Source organism: Bos mutus, chromosome 2 (genome assembly GCF_027580195.1).
Source record: "Bos mutus isolate GX-2022 chromosome 2, NWIPB_WYAK_1.1, whole genome shotgun sequence".
Taxonomy (NCBI): Eukaryota; Metazoa; Chordata; class Mammalia; order Artiodactyla; family Bovidae; genus Bos; species Bos mutus.
The window spans coordinates 101865597-101880872 of record NC_091618.1 but is presented as its reverse complement, the minus strand read 5'-3'; the positions used below and the strand labels follow the sequence as shown (position 1 = coordinate 101880872).

General features: G+C 37.3%; 1 protein-coding gene across 1 annotated transcript in view; it reads left to right on the top strand.

Moving 5' to 3' along the window:
* KCNH7 (potassium voltage-gated channel subfamily H member 7) overlaps positions 1-14999 on the top strand; it is a 525244-nt gene extending 510245 nt beyond the window's left edge. The window contains exons 14-16 of the mRNA XM_070380875.1: positions 3971-4139; positions 11696-11888; positions 14730-14999. Coding sequence (XP_070236976.1) covers positions 3971-4139; positions 11696-11888; positions 14730-14999 — 632 coding nt within the window. The remainder of the gene's footprint in view (positions 1-3970; positions 4140-11695; positions 11889-14729) is intronic.
* Positions 15000-15276: the final 277 nt, after the last annotated feature.

The following is a 15276-nucleotide window of genomic DNA, read 5'->3' as shown; positions in this document are numbered from 1 at the left end:
TTCTGAAGAACTTGCTGAACCATCCTACTGTCTTCAAAAGAGTATAACTGAGGGGGCCTGATTTTTTTTCAAAATATTTTTTGTTGTTTTCCTCTTGAGTTTTAAACTCTCAAGTGACAAGTTATTAAAGATATATTTGGGGGATTTTATTCAACTTGATGATGACTCTCACTGACAATGAATTCTCATGCCCTTCATCTTATGTTTTTCCTTGCCACTTCTTTCAATTATTTTTAATTAGCTATTTTACATGCACAATAAAAGATAGTATTCTATAAAATCTAAGTTAACATCTACAAATTTTAATTTTCAAAAATGTATAGTGACATCTCTGTTCAAACAAACAGTTGCCTTTAAAACTCATAGTTAAATATTCATGTCAATTGAATAGGCATAATTGATGCTGCATAGAGTCAATCCGGAGAAGGCAATGGCACCCCACTCCAGTACTCTTGCCTGGAGAATCCCATGGGTGGAGGAGTCTGGTAGGCTGCAGTCCATGGGGTCGCGAAGAGTCGGACACGACCGAGCGACTTCGCTTTCACTTTTCACTTTCCACTTTCATGCATTGGAGAAGGAAATGGCAACCCACTCCAGTGTTCTTGCCTGGAGAATCCAGGGACGGGGAGCCTAGCGGGCTGCCGTCTATGGGGTCACACAGAGTCGGACAGGACTGAAGCGACTTAGCAGCAGCAGCAGCAGCAGCAGCAGCAGAGTCAATCAGTGTGACACATGGTTAACCTAGATAATTAACATAACTAATCAGTGGAGAATTCTAAAACTTGATTCAATGCAAATTTCTTTCCCTAATAATTTTTTAAGGTGAAATACTGTGTGATTTTCAAGAATTTGAATAATGTGTAGGGTGTAACTGTAACTGTTGTGATTCAAACTACTAAACCCCCAGAGACTTTAGTTTTATCGTCAATAGGAAATGCCACTTACATTTCTAGCATTTGTCATGCTGAATCCAACAGAGAAGCACCTTTGGACAGAACCGAAAAGAGAAAAATCAAACTAAATGCACTCTGATCCTGCTTAGATTGAGGTCAAAAGTTGACTCTAGGAAAATTGTGTACCCAGAACCAAATGAAAGTTTACTTTCTGTTCATCCATTTCCAGAAATGTGTCTTGCAACTATAGCAACATTTTCCAAGGCAACCGAGTGCAGATTCTTTCTGAGCTATATTTAGAAAGTATCTAAAAGGATGTTCATTTTGATTAAGACCACTAAGCAGGATCTCCCCTTTGCACTCTTTTTTTTTTCCCATATTGCTGTTAAAACAAGCTAATCACACATATCCAGATTTTAATAAAAGAGTAAATTATAATCAAGGAAGACTTTACCCAATAGTTTACGAGTATTCTTTTTTGCTAAGAGATTATCAGTTTTTTTCTTGAGCACTGAAGAAAAAATAAAATCTTATATAATTTATTGCACGTAATTCACCACTGTTATTTAAAAATCAATATCTTATATATGATTTGAGAATGAGAGAGCTATTAGGCATAAGTGGAAATACTGTAAGCTTTCTCAGCACAAAACTTCTGAGTATAATATGTAACTTCCATCCTGTCAGTTTTATTGTTTTTGTTTTATTGTCTAGCAAAAGGCTAGAGAGGGGGAAACATTGGCATCATCCAGCCATTTATATGAGTGTTCTATTTGTTTGGCATTACTTCTCCAAAAGTGAAAACCTAGTATACTAAAACATTATATTATTGTTTTGCATTTTAAAGTCACATGTGTGTGAATAAGAAATCATACTTTTCAGTGAAAATCGCTGAAGTATTACTTAAAAGTTCAGCCATAACATTTTTGATGTTCAGTTTCATAGGAAATTACATATTGTCACTTTAGAAAACAAAACAGCAGTTGTATCTGACTCTGGGATCCCATGGACTGTAGCCCACCAGGCTCCTCTTTCCATGGAATTCTCCAGGCAAGAGTAATGGAGTGGGTTGCCATTTCCTCCTCCAGGGGATCTTCCTGACCCAGGGATCAAGCCCAGGTCTCCTGCATTGCAGGCAGATTCTTTACCAACTGAGCTACTAAGGAAGCCCCTTCCATAGAATAAAGAAGGCTTTAATTTCCTCTGAGGTCTGTTAACCATTTCAATAGTATAGGGAACCCTGACCTTATATTTTCCTATTACCATCTTTGGGTGTGCTAATCCCTTTGTTAGAGCTTCACCCAAGTGAAGCAGAAATTGTTGGCACCTCATTAGAGATTTCTATGCATTCAAAGATAAAAGTATAGTGATAGAAAAACCATGAAGAAAAGGTACAGAAATTGTGTCTGCTACCTGTGGATAGGGGGTACTTTTGAAGAAACTGTAGGAAAGGAAGGGATTTCAAGAAACCCTACAAATCCTGTTCCTTGTTTCTAGAATCATAGTTAATTCTCCCTAAATGGGTTACTTTCTATCCAATTTTTAAAATAGCCAAAGATATAAATTCCATAACTTTACATAACTTTTGTCAGTGTTTAATCATAAATACTTGTCCAAAAGAAAAAACAAAAGTCATTCTATCAAAGCAAAATCACTTTTTGTTATTTAAGTCTATTTCCATGTGAAAATGAAGTCAGTCTTTTTTTCTACCAGTCCTCTGAGTGAGGAAAATATACTCCTTCTTTCTCTCTGAAATAAACTCCCAGCTCCACCAGTACTGGATTGGTGTGCCATGTGCTCAGTCATGTCCAACTCTTTGAGACCCTATGGACTGTAGGCTTCCAGCCTCCTCTGTCCATGAGATTTTCTAGGCAAGAATACTGGAGTGGGTTGCCATTTCCTTCTCCTAATGCTCTTCCTGACCCAGAGATCGGATCAGCTTCTCATGTGTCTCCTGCACTGCATGTGTATTTTTTACCCGCTGAGCCACCAGGGAAGCCCCAACTAGTATTTTTTCATGGGTTTTATTTCCCAAACTTTCAATTGTTTTAAGTACTTCTTAGATACATGAAATGCAGAGGGTAAGAAAGCATAGCAGAAGTCATCAAAAGTATATTACAGAAATGAGAGGGAAAATAAGATATTATATTTGCCCTCAGATATTGACAACTTGCAAATACAGATTGTTAGAGAAACAGTAAATTAAATGAGGTTCAGAAAATGAACCTCTGTAAGAAAAATGATTAAAACCTTTTTAGACTGAATTCCTCAAGGGCAGGGCCTATGTCTTCTTCATCTCTAACTCCTCTACAATTAGCAAAGTGTCTGGCACATAACAGACATGCAGACCATCTGAAAAGTGGGCTTGAACAGATAAGTGATATGTTTTAAAGTATAGTAACATAAAAATATTTTAAATAAAAGAGCCCCAAGGGAAAATATTGAAATTTAATGTGCATAAATTAAAGGACAGTACAGAAGGAGCTACAGGAAAACATAAAAACATGAAAGAATGTCACGGGACATTAGGACAAAGAGACTTTAGGCCCCTTCCCATCTTTAATGGCTCATTGTTCTTTGGGTCTACTTTGAGTTTAGTTGGTCTAAGGGAATCCTGAAGATCATCACTTCCCCATGGCTCTCTCTTCTCGAACCCACTCTGAATCATTAAGTATGCAAATTATTCTGTGGGAAAGAGCCCTAAAATCTTCAATCTGAGGTGAACCAGTACATACATATGGTGCTGTTTCTCCCCAAATGTAAAAGCTCAAAGTCTGTTCTCTTACTAGAGTTTAGGGTTGGCCATCCATGTTTCCCCTTAGCACAAAATAGAAGGGGAAATTGTACTGAAGACTCATAACCAGCTGTGTGGAAATAGGTGGGGGAGGCGGCAGTCAGGATCAGGGTGGATGGGAGTCAGCTACCTATTGGTTGTAGTTGCTCGACGGGTCCCTGAGCCACTATGGTTTTGTCTTCCAGTTAAATTTCAAGGTCCCTTCCTGCTTGTATTGTGGATGTCTCTGTAGCTATAAATGGGCACCCAAAGAAGCTGACATCCATCTTGCTGTTTCTCACAGATATCACTGACACAAGAAGCTGGGAAAGAGAAAATGCTGGAACTCAGGCTGATGAGTCTAGTCCCTCAGCACTTCAGCGAGCTGCCTGGGGAGTCTCTGAAACCGAAAGCGACCTCACCTATGGAGAAGTGGAGCAAAGATTAGATTTGCTTCAGGAACAGCTTAACAGGTATAAGCAATCGCCAGGCAAAGGAATAACATAATCCAAGCCCTTAGTGGGGTCTGGCTTTACAGTTTGTAAATAGCAAATTCATCCTGCCATAGATCTCATATACACTTTCCTTATACACTTTCTCATTTAAAATAAGACTAGAAGTTGACAGAATTATTAATGTCTTGCAAGGAGCATTTATTTAGAACACTTCACACTTTTGGCAGCATGAATCCTATTTTTTTCTTTACTTGTCATAAAATCAGTATCTCATCAGCATTGCTTGCTTAAGAAACTTCCTTTTTTTAATCCCCTCAAATAATTCATATTTAGTTTGAATTAAACTAAATATGAATTATTTAGTTTAATGATAATAATAATAATAACACCCTTCTTCTTTCAATCCTCCTTTTATACTTTGTGGTGGTTCCTGGTAACTTAGTTATGTGTTATGGCATTTGTTTTAATATTGACAAAATCATTTAAACATTTATTTTTTCAGCCAACTTGTCAAAATGTGATTGAGTTGAAGTCCAGATCCTCTCCATTTTCTCTCCATCTTTGATCTATGACCTTTTAAGATAAGGAATAAATTTTGGTTTTAGAAAGGAGAGAACCCCTTAACCCAAATCTACATGAGTTCCTTAAAATTAAACTGATCAATCATATTTAAGAAAAATAGATGCATGATACTGTCTTAGTTGTGTTACATGTGGAAAATGACCTTGATTCAAGGTATTTTCCAGGACACCACTGGGCAAGGTATTCCAATAGTCACACACGAAAAACTGCATGGATTAAACTAAGATGCTCAAATCACAGGATTTACTAAATCAACTTAAAACACGCAGTGAGTGATGAGGAGAGCCAGATGGGGTAATTAACACATTTCCAATACGTACAATCCTGGTAAAAGAATCGCACAACCTGAATCCTGATTTACATGACATTTATATATATATATATATCTCTCATCAGCCTTCCCTGCTGATGGTGTGGTTCTGAGGATGAGAATCGAGATTTCCACAAAAAAGGTCCACAGATTAAAAACTGCCCAACAGCAATGACACACACTTACTCCATCACTGAGATGTAAGGTCAAGTACACTTGGCCACAGTATAAGCCACACTCTGGTTTGTTACATCATATTTCTATTCTGTCTTTGGAACGTTTTGCAGGTTACTAGCATGCTGTTTGTATTTAATGCATCTTATGAAGTCTGCCCATGTCTAACAAACTACTTGCTTACTCATTATCTATACTTACCACATTCTGTGTGTTTTGCTTATACACATGAACTAGCTACTATGCTTACTTTTTCTTGTGTTTTGTTGATGTTGCTTGTTGTTTTATTGTTTTTTTTTAATCTTTATGCCAGAATTGAGCAGTGTCAAATAATACAGTAAACATAAAAATGTGTGTCTACACAAATATACATTACCATTACCATGAAAGATGAATTAGCAATTAAAATAGACAAAAGGAATTAGAAAACCAACTAATTTGTAAATTTAAATAAACTTGTATGCCTTAATTTCAAAGAAAAGTATGACAATACTGCATGAACTAATGATATTTTTTGTATTTTTTCATGCAATTTAACCAAACTTTAAAAGTTAAAAAACTGAGATCTATATCCCATTCTAAAGTGTCAAATATCAGTCTTGTAAAACTGAAACATATATGAGAAAATTAAAACAGATGATCACTTACCTAGATTCAGTCATTCCTGTTTAAGGTATAAGAACTTGACATGATCATACTTATTATTGCTCAGAGAAGCATATTTAGTTAATTACTACATTTCCTATCTCTCTCTTCTATTTATACCAAGCTACATTGATCTTTTAGCCATAGTATATATCAAAATACATACTGTACACACAGAACTGATAGATGAAAGTGTGATTTCTGAACTTGACCATCCTCTATTCCTGCATATTTCTTTGTGTGTTTGGGTGGGGGTGTGTGTGTGTGTGTGTATGTGGCTCAGTGGCTCAGTCATGTCCAGCTCTTTGAAACCCTATGGACTGTAGCCCACCAGGCTCCTCTTTCCATGGAATTTTCCAGGCAAGAATACTGGAGCTGATTGCCATTTTCTATTTCAAGGGATCTTCCCAACCCAGAGATAGAACCCACGTCTCTTTCATCTTCTGCTTCTGCATTGTGGGCAGATTCTTTACCACTGCACCACCATGCAGTATGCATTCAATTCCTGGAGTAAATGAAAAAAAATGACTGAATGAATGGGTGAATGACAGGGACAGTGATTTCTTCAGCACAGTACTTGCACAGCACTTAACAATTGTTCAGCCTCAAGTTATAGCTCTCTTACTTTAACTACTAACAGGATTACTAGGTCAAGTCATTTAAATTTCTCCAGCCACAGTTTCCTTTTTCAACCTCTTCTGACCTGCAATATTATTGTGAAGACTAATGTAATACATGTGGAGAGTATATATGCTACAAAACAGAAAGAGGCCAAACATAATTAACAATGAACTTAACTTCATTTCTATTTTGATACTTGTTTGAGTATATTCTTCTACTCTTCATATATTTCTATGTTACCTAATTTGGATCTTTATTGAAGGTGAAATCTGAGATTTTAATTTTCCCTTGTTGCCTTGTCATGGGTGCCAATCATTGCTGCTGGTGTAAATCAAAGATCACTGAAAAAACTTGCCTTTAATGTGTCCTGGAACTACAGTATAAATTTTAAGGGCATGTACACCTAGTTCCCATTTGGTTTGCAACCACCATTAATAGTATTACTATTAATACTAATACTAATACTAATGGGCTTCCCTGGTATTTCAGTTGGTTAAGAACTGCCTGCAAGACCCAGGTTCAATCCCTGGGTCAGGAAGATCCCCTGGAGAAGAAAATGGCAAACCATTCCAGTATCCTTGCCTGGAAAATCCCATGGACAAAGGAGCCTGGTGTGCTGCAGTCCACAGGGTCTCAAAAAGTCAGGCATGACTGAACAACCAACACACTGTTAATACTAATAGCTGTTATTATTTTATTATGTTAGTTTTAAAATTACTTTTATACAATACTTTTTTTCACAGCCAAACTTCAACTGAATCTTTTTGACATGTCCTAGCACCTGTATCGGAGAAGGTGATGGCACCCCACTCCAGTACTCTTGCCTGGAAAATCCCATGGACGGAGGAGCCTGGTGGGCTGCAGTCCATGGGGTCGCTAGGAGTCGGACACGACTGAGCGACTTCACTTTATTTTTTCCCTTTCCTGCATTGGAGAGGGAAATGGCAACCCACTCCAGTGTTCTTGCCTGGAGAATCCTAGGGGCGGTGGAGCCTGGTGGGCTGCCGTCTATGGGGTCGCACAGACTCGGACACGACTGAAGTGACTTAGCAGCAGCAGCAGCAGCACCTGTATGTTTTTGAACATATCTACTTTCTTGTACTAAATTCTAGCTAGCTCTCAAAAACATTTTATTGTCTGATTCAACCTCTTTGGATTTAAAATCCAATATATTACATTTTTACTGCACAGACATCTCCAAGAACCTGTTTCCTCCATGGTAGAAGGCAAAAGTTTGAAGAAGGCAGCTCGATTTAAACTTCAGCTTTGCAGGATGAGAATCCTGGTATACTTTTTTAAGTTGGATCTACTCTGTTTAGCTTCAGCATTCTGTTCAAATGTAGTAGAACTGTAAATTTCTACCCCATTTGTTTCATCCGCATACACATATTAAGTACACAGTGCAATAAAAACAAATATAAATAGTCTATCTTGAGTCATCCTGGCTGTTGCTGCTTTTTGCTTTAATGGCCAATTAAACTCTATATGGGGCTAAAGGTTTACATAAGAAATGTTCTTACATACTTATATATTATGCCTACGGATATACATATTTAGGGAAAATCACTAACGCTTGATCCCAAAGCCATGCTTCTCAAACTTTAATGTGCTTTCGAATCACCTGGGGATCTTGTTAAAATGTAGATTCTAAGTCTAGGTCTAGAATCCACATTCTAACAAGCTCCCAAATCTGACCACACTTTGTACAGGGAAGCCCAAGAGGATATAAAAGTTTCAGTGCTGACTCCATCCCTTGCAGAACACTGTTCCTGGTACACTGTGAGCCTTTGATAAGATGTGAATGAAAACATTCATTTTACACAGCTGTTTAGCTATGCTGATGTAGAGGAAGAAAAATAAATGTCCCCCTACCTATCTGAGTTTCTGGCTGAGACCCCCTATAATAAAAGATTAACAAGAAAAAAAAAAGAACATAAATGCATTAACATGTATACCTCATGTACACATGGGAGATCCTCAGAGGAAAATGAGTTACTCCCTGAGGTGCCTTAGAATTCAGGATTAAATACCATCTTTATAGGGAAAGGGGCTGGAGGATGTAGGTCCCTTAGAGAAGAGTAAATGATTTTTAAGATAGATGAATGATCCCTTGAAAGAATAGGTGGGAGGTATGATAGTTTGTGACAAAGTTTGTCTTGGTGTGATGCCTCTTCTGTAACAAAGTTCAATCTTCCCTGGTTGTTGAAACTCCCAGGGAAGGGATTTATGACAATTGAGTTCATTCTGGAATATCTGCCTTTAGGCAGATAAGAAAAGTTCAGAGAAAGCCTCTCCCCGCACTTGCTGCTCTCCAAGTGCCTACAGCTCAAAAGAATCAATATGCCAAAGTGGCTTATTTTGGGGTGGCATCTGCTGCTACCCTTCACTGGCAAAAGAAAAAGTTATAAAATTGAGTTTTTCTGTTTTAAAGACCAAGCTAGAATTTTTCAAAATTCTCTCTAATTCTTCCAGAGTAGAATAGATTATTTAGTGTCATCAGAAGAGTCCATTCCAGTTAAACTGATAGATCCTAATCATAAACATGAAAATACAACCTATGCATAATAGAGAAATTCTTTACTAAAATTCTTCTTCTTGAATGTTTTAGTCTTTGGGGGCTGCTGTAACAAAAATACAATAGACTGGGTAGTTTATAAACACAGATATTTCTCAGTTCTGGAGACTGGCAAGTCCAAGATGGAAGTGCTGGGAGATTCTGTATCTAATGAGAGCCCGTTTCCTGGTTCATAGATGGCTGTCTTCTCACTATGTCCTCACATGATAGGAGGAAGGGAGCTCTTTGGGGCTCTGGCTTATGAGACACTAATACCATTCATGAAGGATCTACCTTTATGACTTAATTACATCCCAAAGGCCATACCTCTTACTACCATCATGTTGTGGTTAGGATTTCGCCATTAGCATTTCGACATAAATATTCAATCCATTGCAAAATATCAGACTATCGTTAATACAACTAAGTATTCATAATCACTGCAGGAAGACCTTGACCTAGAAAGAGTCTTAAGTATTATCTCAGAAAGGAAAGTAAAAAGTGGAGTATTTATATGACTTTGGAGTTTGGGCCTTTCAGGTTGAAAAACTGAGGGATTTGGGCTAAATTCATAAGATGATAGTCCAGGATTGATGGACACAGTGACGTGAGGATCTTACAGCAAGTATCGATAAATAAAATTTGATTAAGCAAGTTATTTGCTCTCAAGATCAGTTTGCTGTCTCCAGTGAGTTAATCTGTAGAATTTTCCTGAGGGAGTAAAGTTATTTATTCCCTTAGACTTATTTTTCTCAGGCAAAGTTTTCCTGAAACAAGCAACTAAGTCATGTTGATAAAGGTGGTCTACAGTCTCAGCTAAGTCATGTTGGCACAGACAGTCTCGTTCTCACCCTGCAACAGCTGCCCCACCTGCATGTGATGGTCTTCTGGTCAGGAGTCCCGCTAACGGGCCGCATTCTGCTCTTACTGAAGACACACTTCCAATCGGTTTTCCCTTCTCAGACAGAATCTGTGATATAGAGATTCTGTTTCTTGAAGATGATTGCTGTTTGACAAAGGTTTTGTAAGGAATCAAAATCATTATCATAATGTGTGACTCTCTGTTGGGTCTTTAATCTCATTTGTTGATGAAGTTTTTATTATTCCACTGTCCACCCCCAAATCCTTCTACATGTAATGGGTGAGCTACTCCCTAAATGTTAAATGCTGTTCCTGATAGAATAAATTCATACAGAAATATTTACAATGAATATGGAATTCTCTCTGGGGATTCAGAGGAGAGAGAAATTAATTCTGAATAAGGTAAGATTTGGGTGTGCAGATAAAATTTGTGCCGTACTTTGAAGCATGAAAGAAAGTATTGATGCTTAATAAAATAATGAGTCTTCCTTGTTTAGTTAGCACCATAAAAATATTAGATCAGAACAATGGGTAACAAGTAGATAATAAACTAGTTGATAATTCAAATTTTTGGTGTGTGGTTTTGACACCCGTAAGGCACAGTCACATATAATTTATAGCTATTTGTTTAGAAAACATTAAGCTACATGGCTATACATACCAAATATACCAAATATAGAAAACCTGTACAAATAATTTACAGGTTACCATGATTCTCAGAAGGAAAATTTCTAGTGTCAATATTAAAAACTAGAAGAAGAATGATCTTTTTTCATGTTGTCCCGGTTTATTCTGTTCTCTCTCAAATCAAAGGTTAAGTGCTCTCCATTTTGAACTTCACAAATATAGCATGTATATAACTGGGCAAAATTAGTCTATGCTTTTAACATTTGGGGGAAAATTTACCTTTTTCTTGCATTTTCCATTGAAACAGAATAGTAAGCACAAACAAGTAAAGACTTAAAACTTATCTCAAGAGGCATATGGTCTAAATTTTCTGTTTTATACTCACAAAATTCTTTTTTAATACTGTTAACACATGCAAAGGAGAGGAATCAGATCCATTGTATTCTGTTGTTTTTTCTCTTGAATTTTAATTTAAAATGAGAATGAAATTAACAGGCCATTTGGCTACTTGTGAACTTTGGGGAAAAAATGATCAGGCTGGTATTTTGCAAGCCAGATGGGCTATAGAAGCAAGTGAACTTTTATATTTGGTCTGTTTCTAAATACCAAAGGCCCTGAACTATAGATGGGAAAGGAATTTAGCATTTGGCAGTACTTAACATTAAGGAAAAAATGTAATGAATAATATATAATACTTGATGTGAATAGGAGAGTGGTAACATAAAATGTTGATAATATAAATTTGAAACACATAATAAATTATCCAGTTGTTGCCATTATTAAAAGAAACGTGCTATAATATCTCTTTTTTAAAGAGTAAATAAAATATTCATGAGAAACTGACCAAAACCTGACTTAAAAGCAAAGAGAATGACTGATTAAAAATAGATTCTCAATGTGTTTTTTTCCATTTTGAAATCAATAAAGCTTAACTGTAATGTAATACAATGTACACTGTGAAAATGTAGTCTTTGCATTATGTTTTTCTGTTAAGATCTTATTAAAGGAACAGGAGCAATGATCATTATCAGAGCCATTAGTGTGATATAGCAAGCAAGCGTCTCCGTGCTCCCTCTCCTGTCCTTCTTGTTTAAAGCAAGGCCACGATTCTGTTTGGTGGTGCTGCTGCAGTTTTTTCAAATGTTTTGCAATCCTGAACTATTTTAGGACAGTCTTCCCCCATTTCTGTCTGTCCTGCAGACTTGAATCCCAAATGACTGCAGACATCCAGACCATCTTACAGCTGCTGCAGAAACAAACCACTGTGGTGCCACCAGCCTATAGTATGGTCACTGCAGGAGGAGAGTATCAGAGACCCACCATCCGCCTGATGAGGCCCAGGCATCCGGTCGCGTCCATCAAGACAGATCGAACTTTCAGTCCTTCCTCACAGGTGAATATAGACAAGAGCGTCTCCCGAGGGGTGTTTCCAGGGACCACCTAAATCAGAATCTAATAACCTGGGCTGCTATAGAAAATGCACACTCCATCTCTGTCTCTACTCAATTAGAACGTCTGGGAATGAGCCCTGTAATCTCTGTTTTAAACAAGCTTCCCCATACTATCCCTCTGGGTCGTCCCAGTGCACCAGCCCCAAGCATCCAGTATCGTGCATCGAACCTGAACTGGCGACTCGTTTCATATATGATATTATACATGTTTCAATGCCATTCTCCCAAATCATCCCACCCTCTCCCTCTCCCTCTCCCACAGAGTCCAAAAGACTGTTCTATACATCAGTGTCTCTTTTGCTGTCTTGTATACAGGGTTATTGTTACCATCTTTCTAAATTCCATATATATGCGTTAGTATACTGTATTGGTGTTTTTCTTTCTGGCTTACTTCACTCTGTATAATAGGCTCCAGTTTCATCCACCTCATTAGAGCTGATTCAAATGTATTCTTTTTAATGGCTGAGTAATACTCCATTGTGTATATGTACCATCACTTTCTTATCCATTCATCTGCTGATGGACATCTAGGTTGCTTCCATGTCCTGGAACAGTGCTGCGATGAACATTGGAGTACACGTGTCTCTTTCCCTTCTGGTTTCCTCTGTGTGTATGCCCAGCAGTGGGATTGCTGGATCATAAGGCAGTTCTATTTCCAGTTTTTTAAGGAATCTCCACACTGTTCTCCGTAGTGGCTGTACTAGTTTGCATTCCCACCAACAGTGTAAGAGGGTTCCCTTTTCTCCACACCCTCTCCAGCAGTTATTGCTTGTAAACTTTTGGATCGCAGCCATTCTGACAGGCATGAAATAGTACCTCATAGTGGTTTTGATTTGCATTTCTCTGATAATGAGTGATGTTGAGCATCTTTTCATGTGTTTGTTAGCCATCTGTATGTCTTCTTTGAAGAAATGTCTATTTAGTTCTTTGGCTCATTTTTTGATTGGGTCATTTATTTTTCTGGAATTGAGCTGTAGGAGTTGCTTGTATATTTTTGAGGTTAGTTGTTTGTCAGTTGCTTCATTTGCTATTATTTTCTCCCATTCTGAAGGCTGTCTTTTCACCTTGTTTATAGTTTCCTTTGTTGTGCAGAAGCCTTTAAGTTTAATTAAGTCCCATTTTTGCTTTTATTTCCAATATTCTGGGAGGTGGGTCATAGAGGATCCTGCTGTGATGCATGTCGGAGAGTGTTTTGCCTATGTTCTCCTCTAGGAGTTTTATAGTTTCTGGTCTTATGTTTAGATCGTTAATCCATTTTGAGTTTATTTTTGTGTATGGTGTTAGAAAGTGTTCTAGTTTCATTCTTTTACAAGTGGTTGACCAGATTTCCCAGCACCACTTGTTAAAGAGATTGTCTTTAATCCATTGTATATTCTTGCCTCCTTTGTCAAAGATAAGGTGTCCATATGTGCATGGATTTATCTCTGGGCTTTCTATTTTGTTCCATTGATCTATATTTCTGTCTTTGGTATAGGGAGGAGGAGGGAGGAGGATTCAGGATGGGGAACACATGTATACCTGTGGCGGATTCATTTTGATATATGGCAAAACCAATACAATACTGTAAAGTTAAAAAAATAAATTAAAAAAAAAAAAAAACAAGCTTTCCTCAATCCCACCCCTTCTCCCCAATTCTTTTGCTCATTTAAAGCTTGAGAACGATGGACCTAGAAGAGTGATCTTAAAACACTAGTGTTTTTTTTTTTTTTTTTTTAAGAAAAAGCTTTTTTCAAAAGTTAATAATCTACTTAAGTTTATAAATGGTAGATCATTGAAAACTAAAGACTACCCCTGGGTCCAAAAAAACGTTTAGATAAAGGTTTGTAATTTGCTCTAGAGACACTCTTGAACAGGATCTGGGGAAGGAAGGGGCAAGAACTATGGCCAGACAAGACCTGAGACCAGGAGTAATCAGATAATAATCACATCTGTGCCCACCCATCACTAAGGCGCTCTAAAAGTTTCTTACCTTGATGATGGTAGGAGAAATGTTAGTGTCCTTTATCTTCCCTCTGAAGTCCTGTGAGGAAGCCCTCTGATTTTGTTAATGTGAAAAGTGTAATTCCTTTGGAATTCCATTTTGGGAATCCTTCTTAATCACTTAAATACTGTGGCCAGACTGGACTTAAGAACAGCAATTTAAATAAGAATTTACAGAACAATCTTGCAAAAACTTTTTTTAGAAGTTTGGGGATTGAGTGGAAAATGCTCTGGGGAATGAAACTATTTTAATAGCACAGAGTAATGTGCCTGAAGGAAAATAATGCACTCTCTCTAAAGTATGAAGGTAGACATTGATTTGTCTCTAACTGGTTTTGAATGACTGGGAAACATGTGAAATCATGCACCTTGTTTTTTGTTTTCAGTGGATTTACATGACACTTTCTGCCAAGGGATGGTTGATTTTCCTTCCTTTTTCTTTCTCTGTGTTTTCCAAATGTACTCACCAAATGACCCACCTTTCTGATCCCAGTTACATTGGGAATTTTGAGTTAAAACTCATCTGGAAAACTCAGTGTGAAATATTGTGTTTAAAATAATAATAATAATCTGATATGGCTTCAGAGTAAAATTAAAGATCTTGGAATGGCTGGGTAAGATTATCTAAACTGACGTCTGACCTCCAATGTCTTGACCCACCTTTGAGAGGGAAAGATTGGTTAAGACCACTAATCAAATACAGATTTATGGGAGAAGTAAGCATGTTTAGATTTCATGGTGTCATTTAGAAATATGTCCAAATGAATTATAAAAATATGTTTTCTTCTCTTTTCTTTCATCAGTGTCCTGAATTTCTAGACCTTGAAAAGTCTAAACTTAAATCCAAAGAATCCCTCTCAAGTGGAGTGCATCTGAACACCGCTTCAGAAGACAACTTGACTTCACTTTTAAAACAAGACAGTGATCTCTCTTTAGAGCTTCACCCCCCAAGGCAAAGGAAAACTTGCCTTCATCCAATTAGGCATCCCTCTTTGACAGATTCATCCCTAAGCACTGTAGGAGTCTTGGGTCTTCATAGGCATGTTTCTGATCCTGGTCTTCCGGGGAAATAATCATTTTGTACTGTTTATTCCACATACAATGTAAGTGCTTTTAATGGCTGTTTTCCTTTTTGTATTTAAATCCTCTCTACTTGACTCAGGGGCTCACAAGGTACCATTATATGCAAAAGTACTGTATATTTTCCTAAATTGACGCTTGTAAGGTAAAATTGAGCAGTTAGGATGTAAATATATGTTTGAACTCTTCTGTTCCAAATGTTAAAACTGCCAGCATCTCAAGGCACCTTACTTTTATTTTTATTTTTTGAATCATGTGCATGTTAGGAAA